This window comes from Schistocerca cancellata, chromosome 5 (genome assembly GCF_023864275.1).
Source record: "Schistocerca cancellata isolate TAMUIC-IGC-003103 chromosome 5, iqSchCanc2.1, whole genome shotgun sequence".
Lineage (NCBI taxonomy): Eukaryota > Metazoa > Arthropoda > Insecta > Orthoptera > Acrididae > Schistocerca > Schistocerca cancellata.
The window spans coordinates 644466461-644480331 of NC_064630.1; the positions used below are offsets into that span (position 1 = coordinate 644466461).

General features: G+C 38.8%; 1 protein-coding gene across 1 annotated transcript in view; it reads left to right on the plus strand.

Annotated features, from left to right (window-relative positions):
- LOC126188957 (small G protein signaling modulator 3 homolog) overlaps nt 1–13871 on the plus strand; it is a 198612-nt gene that overhangs the window by 18380 nt on the left and 166361 nt on the right. The window contains exons 6-7 of the mRNA XM_049930715.1: nt 3243–3373; nt 7659–7892. Of these exons, the coding sequence (XP_049786672.1) occupies nt 3243–3373; nt 7659–7892 (365 nt within the window). The remainder of the gene's footprint in view (nt 1–3242; nt 3374–7658; nt 7893–13871) is intronic.

The window sequence follows — 13871 nt, forward strand, 5'->3', positions numbered from 1 at the left end:
GAGTGCCTGTAAGCTCCACGTGCATGTATGTGCATACACTAGATCTCTAGTCTACCCTACACCAAACTGATCATCTCTACATAACTGCTGCTATGTCCATAAAGACCTTCTCAATGTAGTTTGTCCTTGGTTTCACTCTGCAATTTTACCCATGCTCCTTCCCCTAAGTTACCAAGTTAACTATTCCTTTGTGTCTTAGGACATGTATTATCAACAACATACTTTGTGTGTTGTAACTTTCTTTCTGTAATCCTTCACTATGCAGCCAATCTACTCATCTAATAGTCAGCAGTCTCTATAACATCACATTTCAGTAGTTCCTATTATCTTCCTATGTTGACTATCATCCACATTGTTTTTTTTTCCAAATTGTGTTCCAAAACATAATTTTTCTTTTATTACTGGAAAAAATTGTGTAAGACATGACCTTACATATAGACACATGAAGATAGTTTTTAAAGCTCAAAATAATTAGTTACAAATTTTTGAAGATCACCATTAATAAAATCCTGAGTATACTCATGCACTGGACTGTGACTGAAAAGTCCTGAAACTTTGTCATTTCTTAGTTTCTGTGTATCTATGAAGTCGGACCATGTATTTCACAGTGGTTTCCTGTGAACAGAAACCATGGAGCACAGTGGAAGTATTTCTTGGACTGCAACGAGAGTGAGAGAGCATACAGAACAAAGGCTGAAAGTGTACATTGTGTTAAATATCGAAAGCTGCAAACAGTAAAAAAAAAAGTGGCAACCACCTCAAATAAAAACAAGAGTCAGGCTAAAAGTGTAGGAGCAGGTGCTTTCAAGTGGCCAAACAATTGAGTATCAGTGCTGAAATACGTATAAGTGAGGTATAATTTTTTAAAAGAGTTATTGTTTAACATTTTTTTCCACAAATATTGGTATTGCTATTGCTTCTGCATTTTATATCCTCTCCACTTCAGTTATTTTGCTGCCTGAATAGAAAATCATCTGCTGTTTTGTCCCTTTTTCAATTAAACTACCCTCAGAACCATCTGATCTAATTTGATTACAGTCCAGTGGCTTCATTTTACTTTTGACATTCTTCTTATAACCTCTGTCCAAGATGGCCCTTCAGTTCTACTGAATCAGTCCTTCGCTGTCTGACAGCATTACAATTTTTGGCAAACCTCCAGTTTTCTTATTCCTAAACTCTAACCCCTTTTTCAATTCTCTCCTTATTTTCAATCACTGCTTGCTGCATGTACACATTAAATAATGTGGTTATAAGCTAAAGCCCTGTTGTACTTTCATGTGCTACCACCTTTACATGTTCATATTCTAATAATTAAAATCTCGTTTCTGTAAAATTTATTGGGAACGTTTCACTTCCTGTGTGTGTTCCCTGATAACTTCATAACTTCAAAACTTCAAAGACTGTCTTCATACACAATGTCAAATTTAAACTCTAAATCCATAAAGGCTATATAGATGAATTTGTCTTCCTTAACTCTTCTAAAAGTGTGTGCTTTGTATTATTAAACTATAGATCAAAGGAGTAACTTGTGTATACTGGGTTTGACCTGCTAAAGTCCAAAACTAAGTGCAGTGAAACTAGACAACTGTTTGATGAAAACAGGTCTGCTTATTAACAACTTAGTAGTGTGATCTAAGTCTGCACATTAATCTGCTTACTGAAACTCATCCCTGGGACTTTGTTCTAGACACTTCAACCTTCTACTGCTGTATCAGTTTTCTGACTGACCAATTAACATCTCTCTCTCTCTCTCTCTCTCTCTCTCTCTCTCTCTCTGCTGTTAGTCCAAGTTTCTGTGTAGACTGCTTAACAATATAATCTTACCTGTCAACAAGATGTAACTGTAAACTTATCTTGTATCCAATCATTTGCTGAACTGTGTGCCAGACTTGACTTAAAACCCAGTCTGTGCCTCTTACTGGCAGTGCTCTGATTATTATCTGTAATTCCTTCATTGATGCAAGTTCATTTTTATCTATAATTTGTTATTGTAAAATACGGAATAAAGCTGCAAGTTGTTCTTGGTTGGTTCAAAGTTACTAATGAAAGTAAAGATCTAGATTTGAGTCAGTCTGGTTCAGTTTTTAATCTCTCTTTAATGTTTAAGTGTAATACTGACATTTAATTTGTCATACATCTAACCTTACTTTCTGCATGCTTAATGTACCAATTGTTTAGTAATATTGACTGTGTGAATTCATCACTGAAATCTTGCAAAATCACACGTTAGTTTCAAATGAAATTTCTTTTCAAACAACAGCTCCATAGCTGAAAGTGCATCCAGTTAAATTGCATGATCCTCATACTGACGACTGGCAGCAGATGTGAATTGCTAAAATGGGAAAATAACCAGACATTACTTATTCTGTTCTTAATGTTTTATTTAAGGATATTTTCCTTGGTTGAATTTTAAATACACTCTGAATGTAATCTGATCCAAACACACATTTGTTTGGACACTTAACTGAAATAATTTTGTGATGAGTTGGTCGAATACGAACTGCACGTAGTTTTGATCACCTTTTCACATTCCATGTCTCTGAGTTCCATCAGACTTTAGTGATAGTATGTGGCTATGATTTGGAAAAGCGTCCTGTCATTACAGACTTCCCACAATCTTTCACATACACACATTTTTCTTAACCAGTTCAAATGGTGTGTGTGTGTGTGTGTGTGTGTGTGTGTGTGTGTGTGTGTGTGTGTGTGTACTTCTATTATAATTTTTTACATTACACATTGAAAGTAACACTATTAAATTAGAGCAAAAGTCAGTGCCTGATAATGTTTCTTCAGGCAATTTGATACTTTAATAACAAATATCGTGGTTGTTGACATTGTCTATGTTGGAGGCGAGTGGTCAAATTATTCCACCTACACATTTTGTGTGAATGTTGTCATTCACAATTTTGCAGCGATGTGTCAATTCATTGTGGCAAGTACACTAAAAAAAGGCTGTTTGGATTTTTTTTTTTTTGCATCCAGGATTTGTAATCCTTAATTTGAATAATCACAGCTGGTTGTCAATGATCTTCCTTACAGATTGTATAAGTTTGTGGTTTGGCATGTGCCACTTTCCACTCTTGAGTCGATGTGTGGAAGTGGATGTTAAACAGGCAGTGAACATCTTGTACATTGAAATTGTGCATTTTTTACCTGAGCCCTAACTTAATTTACTACATACCTTGATTTTCTGCTTCTTCTTGATTTATTTTCTGTAATTTATAAGTTCACATTTTCTTTAGCTACTGTCAAGGAACTGGTATGATAGTATCATCTCTGCTGTTACTGATGGAGGAAGAAGATGCATTTTGGATGATGTGTGCTATTGTGGAAGATTTGCTTCCAGCCTCGTACTACTCTTCCACACTTATAGGTATGTGCTTTCCACAATCCACACTTGTAATTTTTGCGTGTATAAATTTGAACCTCCACTATTCTTGTAGTATGTTACACAAAATTCATCTTTGCTCCAAATAGAAAAACGGGAAACATTCCTACCTGCTTTTGGAAATTTGTATTTATCTAATTGATTTCCTGCAATGTTTCACCCACTGCTTTGTCCAGCTCCTAGTCCCAAGAATAACTGATACCATTTCATAAACAAATTTAAGGCTGTAATAAAAATATTGTTCTATACTACAGTGCAGGGATGTTGACACTTTGTGTTGGCAATGTTCAGTGATATGGAATATCAGGTTAAATCTGTTGGGAATGCTTGAATATCACTGCCCTCCGCCACATACCATTGGGTGGCTTGCGGAGTATAAATGTAGATGTAGATGTAAAGGATAGACTTGTCACCATATAGTGGCGATACTGAGTCACAGATAGGTGCAACAAAAAAGATTGTCAAACAAGTAAGCTTTTGGCCAAAAAGGCCTTCATCAGATTACACTCACCCCTCCAACAAAAACACACTCACTCACTCTACCCATCTACCTGATTCTGGCTGCCGAGGACAGTCTGGCTTTGGCTTGTTATGACAGTTAGTCTTCATTATGTATCAAGTTACATTAAAGTACTTACAAGTAGTATGGATAGATACTCTAGTCACCTAGTCAGCTGCAGGAAAATACACAAGATGTGGAGACATGCAAGTTTTTGGAGCCATTGACCCTTTCTAGCAGGAAGGCTGAAGGGAAAGGAAGATGGATACGTAAAAGGGATTAGTGACGTTTAGGAAATAGTGTGTTATGGACTAGTTGTCCAGAACTCTCCCATGAAACACTTAGTGGATAGAATGAGAAGAAACAACTATTTGTTGGTGGCTGCACTGAAAGAGATTTGAAAACATTAAAACATACAGAAGGAAGATGGGTAGAAAACAAAATGTAGGTTCCTGAAAAAATACTGTTAGGGAATGAGTGGTAAGCTAAGTGTATTGTACGTGGTACAAAGGTGAGGGGGCAGAGAAAAGTAGGCTGGTTGGGAAAAAAAGGAATATAAAAAAGAATGGGAAAAGGAATTGTTAGTGAAACGAAATGTTTATGCTACAGAAATTAATGTAAATTCAGGCCAGGTTGGGGGTGAGAACCAAACACATTTTGTGAATCTAGTTCCTACGTATAAAGTTCTGGGAAACTAGAGTCATGAGGGAGAATCCAAATGGCATGTGTGGTGAAATAGGCACGAAAGTCGCAACTGTCGTTGCGGTGTGCTTTGCAACAAGATATGAGGGCTCTTCAAAAAATCCCAGACCTTTGTTCACAGAATTTTTCTGTGCTTACCTTGTACTTATTGCAGAGGGTCTCCTTCTAAATACTCTCCTCCACAATTACATTGTCCCCAATGCAGCTTTCACTTCCGGAAGCAGTCTTGGTATGCCTTTTTCTGGATCACACAGAGTGCTGTCTGTGAATTTTATTTTATCTTGTCTTTTATTGTTGCAAATCTTCATCCTTTGTTGGGTTTTCATCTTTGGAAACAGTCCACAGGGGCCAGATCTGGAGAGTGTGGAGAATGAGGCAGCACAGTGATTTCGTTTTTTGTGCAGAAGTCACACACCATGAACGTGCAGGTGCATTATCGTGATGCAAGGGCCATGAATTGTCTCACCATTTTTCAGGCTGTTCCTTCAGTTAAGTTTATCCCTGTGGCACCAATTCATGAAGAACTAATCCTTCAAAGTTAAAGAAAACTATCAGCATGACTTTGACATTTGAACTTTCCTGATGAGGTTTCTTTGGTCTTGGAGAACCTTTCCCAACCCTTTCTGGACGTTGAAATTTGGTCTCAGAATCATAAATGTATACTCATGACTCATTGCCATGTAAGATTCTCTTAAGGAACATCTTGTTCTCATTTGCATGATCCAAAAGCTCTTCAGTTTGTCCCACAGCTCACGAAAGACCTTTGTCTGGCAAAGTTGGCGGCAACATGATGCATTCCAAGATGCTGCGTCAGGATTTCATGTCATGATCCAACTGAAATGTTTACATTCTTCTACAATCTCTTGGACAGTCAGTCTTTGACTGACATGCACAATTTCGTTGACATTCCTGACATGAGAGTCATTGGTAGATGACAAAGGGCTTCCTGAACGAAGGTCATCTGTAACTTCTGTCTGGCCATTTTTGAACAATATAATGAATTTGTAACACCAAGTATGGCTTAAGCACTCACCACCAAAGGCTTCTTACATCACATGGTGTGTCTCTGCAAAGGTTATCTTGAGTTTCATGCAAAATATAATGCAGAGGCATTGCTCCTCTAACTCTGCCATCTTGAAATTCGCAAACAGTGTGACACAACATTTTACTCAATACAGCATTGAACAATAATGAATAGATACAGTTAAACTTCCATCAGTTACTCGTTACACATGGGCATGTGCGGGGATGCTAACTGCATTTCACTCCAACACATCATTGGTGTTAAATTATGAATGTTCCAGATTTTTTTGAACACATCTCACATTATGTATTACCAGTATACATCCTCTTTGTATGCCCATTCATCCTAACTGCCAACTTGATAGGCTTACCAATGTAGGTTGAACAGTGTTCACTGAACAGCTGGTACAAGACATAGTGTGTAACAGGTGGTGCTCCCTTTGATGGCATATTTTGCTAGTTACAGGGCTGGCATAGACGGTGATGTGTGTACGCATCAGTCAAGTCTTATTGTGGAGAATGTTACAGGAGTAGGAGCTATAGAGCAGGGAATGAGTGCAAGGTGTGACTAGATATTACAAAAATTGGGTGGGTGAAGTTATTCTTGGTGAAAACTGGAAAAATATTTTTTTCTACAGAAAAACAGCATTATCAAGGCTTTAGGTCTGCACCAAGAAGCCAGTGAAACATGTAATCGGCAGTTACACCATCTGGGTTTTAAGTCATCTGAATTTTCCTTTATTACCCCTCCTTAACCACATACCCAAAACGTTTGATTGTCAAAGACCTACATAATCCACACGAGGTAGGTGCTAAATTAATGGCTGCCATACTGCACTTCACTCAAAGCTTTGTTCCATACCAGCTGAATTTACGCAAACTGCAGCAGCTTTAAAATATCTTCAAAATCTGAATGTTTGCTTGCAGACATCAACGAACAAGAAATGTCACAAAAATTATACTTTTAATAGTATGATGGGTGATAAGAAATTAAGGTTACAAGGCCGATATTCCTGGAGTTTAATCTACTAGATACTAGAAGTCTGTAGTAATTCTGATACATGTGGTTGCCAACTGCGCAGAGTTACAGCCATCCATGACCTACAGCACTAGTTGCAGGTAGGCACAAATGGCAACTTGTTTGGGAAACTTTTCTTGCAAAGAAATGTGCTCAGTTATTTGATTTCTGTGGGCAAAACATCTAACCACAGCTGAAATACACTAGTAACTGGTAGAGGTATATGGAGATTGTAATGTTGTCAGCTTGTTGCAGAATAGTGTTGCGTATTGTTGAAGCAATTTCCCTGGGATATCATCAGCCACCCTCCCTACAGCTCGGACCTCACTCCTAGCAACTTGGTCCTTTTCCCTCGCTTGAAGGAATATGTAATAGGCCAATGATTCTCTTCAGGTGAGGAGGTGAAATGTTTAGTGACAGAGAAGCTAATACATAATGACAAGATTTTTACCAGGAGGGTAAAGCTGTCTCACAATGTGACAAGTGTCTGAACTGATATAGTGACAATCAGTTGACAGTATTGTTTGTCTGAAATAAAATGTACACATTTTTCTGCAGGCTTTGTAACCTTAGTTTCTGATAACTCTTCATAAACTGAGAGAATGTAGGTAATTCTGAAAAGTAGGGAAAAAAGGTTCATTGGGTTGTCTGTTATATCTTGTAGCCAAATAATGGCAAAAGAGCCTTCACCAAAAGTGGCTATTTGAAATGTTGCGCGGTCTTGTATTGAAATTTTGTCAACTTCTGACGTGTATTATTTAGTATCTTGTGCATTTGTAACACCACTTCTAAAAAGCATATGTTTAGTTGCATGACATTGTTTTCATATTAAAACTGTTGAAGTTGATACATATTCTATAATTTAGTAATAAAATAAACTTTTAGTAGTTTGTTAGTTGAAAACGGACAGTAAGCAACTGGCATATATTTCATATAATGTTTCTACTACTCTTATTCAGTTACTCAAATGCTAATAACTCATTTAAGCACAAATATTTGGTTTCTTATCACTTGTAAATTAATTTCAGGAATCCAGGCAGACCAGAGGGTACTTCGTGCCCTCATTGTGAATTATCTTCCAGATGTGGACATGGCACTTAAGGAACATGATATAGAGCTGAGCCTCATCACTCTTCATTGGTTCCTCACACTTTTTGCTTCTGTAGTTCATATGAAAATCCTTCTTCGTATTTGGGATGTCTTTTTTCTTGATGGTTCTCTTGTGCTATTTCAAATTACACTGGGGATGCTCAAGAGTAAAGGTAAGTAGTAGTGCTCTATAAAAATGGAAATTCCAGCTTAATTAATCTCTAGCTCATGAAAATATGACATAAATAAGGTGAATGCTTCCAGAATGAGATTTTCACTCTGCAGCGGAGTGTGCGCTGATATGAAACTTCCTGGCAGATTAAAACTGTGTGCCCGACCGAGACTCGAACTCAGGACCTGGCAAAGGTCCTGAGTTCGAGTCTCGGTCGGGCACACAGTTTTAATCTGCCAGGAAGTTTCAAGGTGAATGCTAATTGCTGTCACCACATACAGTATTCATAGAATGAGGAATGATGTCTTTAATAGTAGCACAAATTAAATAACGTTCTCCATTCGAGAGGCAGCTTCACTGTCACCTTCAACTGGTGTTCAATGTCCACATTTTCTTCTTCTGTAGCATGAATTTCCTCTTTATCAATTCCCAGACTCAATTTAATCATTCAGTAAATCCTTGATGTATGCTCCTTAGTCTCCTCTAGGGTAAATTGTGTGTACAGAAGGTCCATTCCGAACAGCAACATCGCAAAGTCCTTCACTGCCTTGTCGTTTTTGTCAGTTTCAGCCTTCTAACAGCATCCTTACGGAGTTCAAGATCTTCCTTTGTAATAGACACCAGATGTTTGCCATCATATTCTGTATCTGCTATACTACTGATCAATTTTTCATGTGCGATTTGTGGGCTGATTAAGGGTTGAGAATGCGCTGCAGAAGTAGTGGGGCCTCTGTGACACTGCTAGTTCTTCATGGTCCAACCCATCCCCTCTCCACAAGGAATCAGTGTGCCCCTAACCTATACCCATTATGTTGAAGACAATTCGGAGCATGTTACCATATTTCTTATTGTATTTTTTTCAAATTCAGTTTCTGTATACATTTTGTATTCATGATGTTAATCACTTCAAATACCGTAAAAAATGTAGCTTGTATATTTGACCATTAACCAGATAAGTGCATTCTTTTTCACCTGAGGGCAGTAACCTCCTTCTGATCTGTAGAAAATGTTAGTTGGTACATTGTTTGCAGAAGTTCTTGTTATTTGACCAATTTTCTCCCTGGTCCACCTTCCGCTGATAATCCGATCTTCACATGTGTATTGATGAGGCACAGTATCAACAACGTTGCATTTACTGCAGTGGTTAGTGTCACTTAAACTGATGGCAAATGGATGCTCATTGGTGCTGATGGTTATTGACTACCTTGTACCAAACTGTTCTCAATTCAGATGAAAGAACATCACTACTGATGTTTTCCCAGACTGCATTCCATGCTATTCTAGCATATTTGATTTCATTTTTCCTTTCATGTTTTCTTCTTTCTGCTAAAATAGCCTTTGCTGTAATGTTTTTAAATTTTAAAAGCTTTTTGCAGAGGTAGCTTCATTCGAGATAAAATTCCCTAATATGTTTCAGTTTAAAACTTATTTTTTGTATATTGATCAGTGGTTCTAAACTTTCCAGCCTGACAAGGTCATATGAGAGGCGTTTGAAAAGTCCGTGCAAAAATAAAAACTACTTGCGTGTTTGGGGTAAACTTTTATTTTTCGACATAGTCGCCTTTTAGACTGACACACTTTGTCCAGTGCTGTTCTAATTTGTTGATCCCTTCTAAATAATAGGAAGTGTCCAAGTCCGCAAAATAGCTATTAGTTGCTACAATCACCTCCTCGTTTGAATAAAATCTTTGTCCTGCCAGCCATTTCTTGAAATTGGGAACAAATATTAGAGGGAGCCAAGTCTGGAGAATTGGGGGGGGGGGGGGGGGGGGATGTGAAACGAGTTGGAATCCTGTTCAAACAAATTTCGGGCTTGCAGCCGGTCGTCGTTCAATACTTCGCACGATATTTCAACTGGGCACCTGCCAGTCATCTTCAGGTGAGCCGTCGCAGACTGGCGAAAACGCCGTCTGTTCCGCAATATATAGCGTACTGTAACTATTCTGCGCATGCGTCGAAAACTTGATAGTTGAACCACACTGCCCGGCGGCAGCGTCCTCGCTGGTGGAATAGCGGAACTCAGTCACCCTCTGCGTTGCTGTTTGGAATCCTATTTCCATTAACTTGGAACCACAACTGTTGAGGTGTGTGCTGGTGCATTGTCGTGATGGAAAAATACTTCTTTGCAGTCCAATCACTGGTGTTTTACTTGCAGCTCGGTTTTCAAACAGTCCAGTAACATTGAATAATATACACCTGTAATAGTATTATCCTTTTCCAGATAATCGATGAAGATTATCCCTTGTGAATCCCAAAAGACAGTCGCCATAACCTTTCCGGACGAAGAAATGGTCTTCGCCTTTTTCGGTGCAGATTCTCCCTTGGTAACCCATTGTTTAGATTGTTGTTTGGTCTCAGGAGTATAGTAATGTATCCATGTTTCATTCACAGTGACGAAACAACACTCTTCCTGAACAGCTGCACACCATCCCTGCAACACTTCACATGATTCTGTTTTTAGTCAAGCGTGAGCAATCACGGAACCCATCTTGCGGATAGCTTTCTCATGTCAAAATGTTTATGCAAAATATTATGTACCCATTCATTAGAGATACCCACAGCACTAGCAATCTCGCACATCTTAACTCTTCAGTCATCCAGCACCATATCATGGATTTTATCAATGATATCTGGAGTCGTAACATCCGCAGGGTGTCCAGAAAGTTCAGCATCACTTGTGCCCATGTGGCCACTCTGAAAATTTTGAAACCACTTATAAACTGTTTTAATTGAAAGTGCAGAGTCACAGTAATGTTTATCAAGCTTCTTTTTAGTCTCCTGAGGCATTTTGCCTTTCCTAAAGTAATGTTTACCACACGAAATTCTTTTTCGTCCATTTTTTTTGACATCCACTCGATTTCCTTGATTCACTCGAATGCCATACACAAAGAAATAGACCAATATGGCTGAAACTTGGTGTGTGTTGTTTTCAAAGATGCTACTAACCAAACATGACCTCGATACCTGCCGGTGGTGCCATCTCTTGGACTTTGCATGGACTTTCAAAACGCCCCTCGTCGTTTTGCTGTAATGCGTACTAGATGTTACATGTTATGCTTGATGTTCATTTGACATAGGATGCCATGGCTTTACATGCCCTCATTGCTTGGAACCAACATTGCTGTCTTCACAGGCACTCTAAACAATTTCCCTTTCCATAAGAACTATGCTAAGGTGGACACGATCACCTTTGCCACCAGTGATGTGATGGGGAGAACTTGTGTTGTGTAGTAGGCGTTGGGTAAAACACATGTTCTGATAAGCTGTATTCTCTGGAACTAGTCTATGCTGTGTTGGCAGTTTTCAATTGAAGCTCCCCTGAATTTCCTTGCCACTGCCTGCCAGGTTATTGCTATCATTTTTAAAATTGAAGTTGTTGATGCTAGTCCAAGAGCCCCATGTTCACTAACATGGTTTGCCCACTCAGTGCACAAGTTAGCAAGGCACTTCATATTCAGAAATTTACTTTTGCTTTTGTATACCCTCTCACTTCACATGGAACAATATTTTGCAAGTGCCATCTCTACTTGTAGCCCATCTGTGTGGTCTCTGATGGATTGGCCGGTAATGCCTGTCAGTCGTGTGCCTGCATCTCGTATGCTGAGCATGGTGCTTATGCAGTTCGCAAACTTTCTTCTGATGTCTGGTAACTTCTGTGACACTTTTGATTGCTGTTTGGCTTTGCTATAAAACTTTGCTTGTTCATTGTGGGATTTGGGCAGTGCCATCACCTGTTCAGTCACTCGCTATCTCATCATGTTTGCTTTCAGGTGCATTTGCAGGTGAGTCTGTTTGCATTGACTGACATATCCATACTGCAGTGCAGGGTTGTTGTGTCAGTTGGGCCCACATATTGCTAGCTACTGGCAGGTCCTGGACTATAGAATGGGGCTGTGATGTCGCCTCGACCTGTTAGGTTGACAGTGGCATACTTGATTTGTCTACTGATATACTTGACTCAGAGTTTTGAATCTGTGCTTACAATATTGTCTGAAATTATACTTTCCAATATTGTTTTCTGAATGAATGTCACCTATAAATACAGTGACAGCTTGATATCCTGTTCTCTTGTACTACTGCCATCACAAATTCGACATCACTTGTTTGTGACTAGACTGCTTTTCACAACCTGCTTGCCTATAGTGTCTTTAATAAGTGGAAATGCTTCAGAAATAAATTTTCAAAAATTCGTATGTATTAAAGTACAAATACAAAATGAACAAGCTTTATACTAATGGAAAAAAAAGGACATTTCAAAAGTTTTTGGCGGGTGGTTGGTGATGGTTTCAGAAGTGTCAGGTAGAATTCACACGGCAATAGGGCCTTCATTCCATTTCACTGTCAGTTGAGTCAAATGGGGACTGTGGAGCACAAGGTTTTCTACATTCTTGAGTTCGTGAACAGTGAGTCACAAATTGCAGTGCAGCAAGTATTTTGTACCAAATTCGGTATTCAGCCACCAACTCACAAAAGCATTAGCCATTGGTTTAAGCAATCTAAACAGACTGCGAATGCGTGCAAAGGAAAAAGCACAGGCTGACTGCGTGTGTTGGAGGATGACGTCCGACGGAGAAAGTTTTGTGCGCAGTCCCAGTAAGTCTACCAATAGAGCCAGTCGAGAACTTGGAATACCCCAACCAACTGTATGGAAAGTTCTGGGACAGTGTTTGCTGTACAAGCCCTACCGATTATAACTTGTGAAGGCTCTCAATCCCAAGGACAAAGACGAGCGTCTCATATTTTGTGGCTATGTGCTAGCAAAGATGGAGGAGGATGATGCATTTCACAGCATGTAATTTTTAACAATGAAGCGACATTCCACATTAGTGGAAATGTCATCAGACACAATGTTCACATATGGGGTTAGAAAAATCCACATTCATCATTGCAACACGAAAGAGACTTGCCAAAGATCGTGTGGTCTGTGCCGTATTCTGTACAAAGGTGTATGGACCATTTTTCTTTGCGGAAAGAACTGTAGTGCGAATCACATACCTGGAACTGTTAGAGCAATTGTCATTCCTTCAAGTTGTGGAAGATTTCTAAGACTTCATTTTCCAACTGGGTGGAGCTCTGCCCCATTGGCACCATGATGTAGAAGGCTTTTTGAATGACTCCCTTTCTAACTGTCGTATCGGTCGCAGGAGAGTGCCAGACCTGGCTCTGCACGTCTGGCGACTGAGATATCATCTCACACCCTGCAACTATTTCTTATGGGGTTATGTAAAGGCAGCTGTTTGTCCCACCTCTACCAACCACTTTGAACGATCTGTGGAACTGGATCACTGCTGCTGTGCACTTGGTAACAGCAGATATGCTTTCGCATGTGTGGGACAAGTTTGGCTATTGTTTCGATGTTTGCTGTGATTAGATTAGATTAGTTTTTCATTCCATAGATCCATGCTGAGGAGATCCTCGTGGATGTGAAACATGTAAACTATTATTATTATTTTATTATTATTTTTTAGCTGAAATAACAATACTAATATTATGAATATATACATCATTTGTTTCTATTAAAAATTTCGTCAATGGAGTAGGAGGAGTTAGCCACTAGTAAGTCTTTCAGGCTCCTTTTAAATTGATCTTTATTTGTAACTAAATTTTTTGTTTGCTGGCAAATTTTTGAAGACGAGTGTTCCTGAGTAGTGGACCCCTTTTTGAACTAAAGTGCTTTTAAGTCTTTGTGCAGATCATTTTTGTTCCTGGTATTGTATGTATGAACTGAGCTGTTTGTTGGAAAAAAGAGATATACTATTTAGGACAAATTTCATTAAGTAGTAAATACACTGAGAGGCAGTGGTTAGTATACCCAGTTCTTTGAAGAGGTTTCTACATGACATCCGTGAATTTACTCCACAAATAATACATATTACACGCTTTTGGACTCTGAAAACTTTTGTTTGACTTGAAGAGTTACCCCAAAATATTATACCATATGACATTATGGAATGAAAGTAGGCAAAGTATGCAAGCTTTT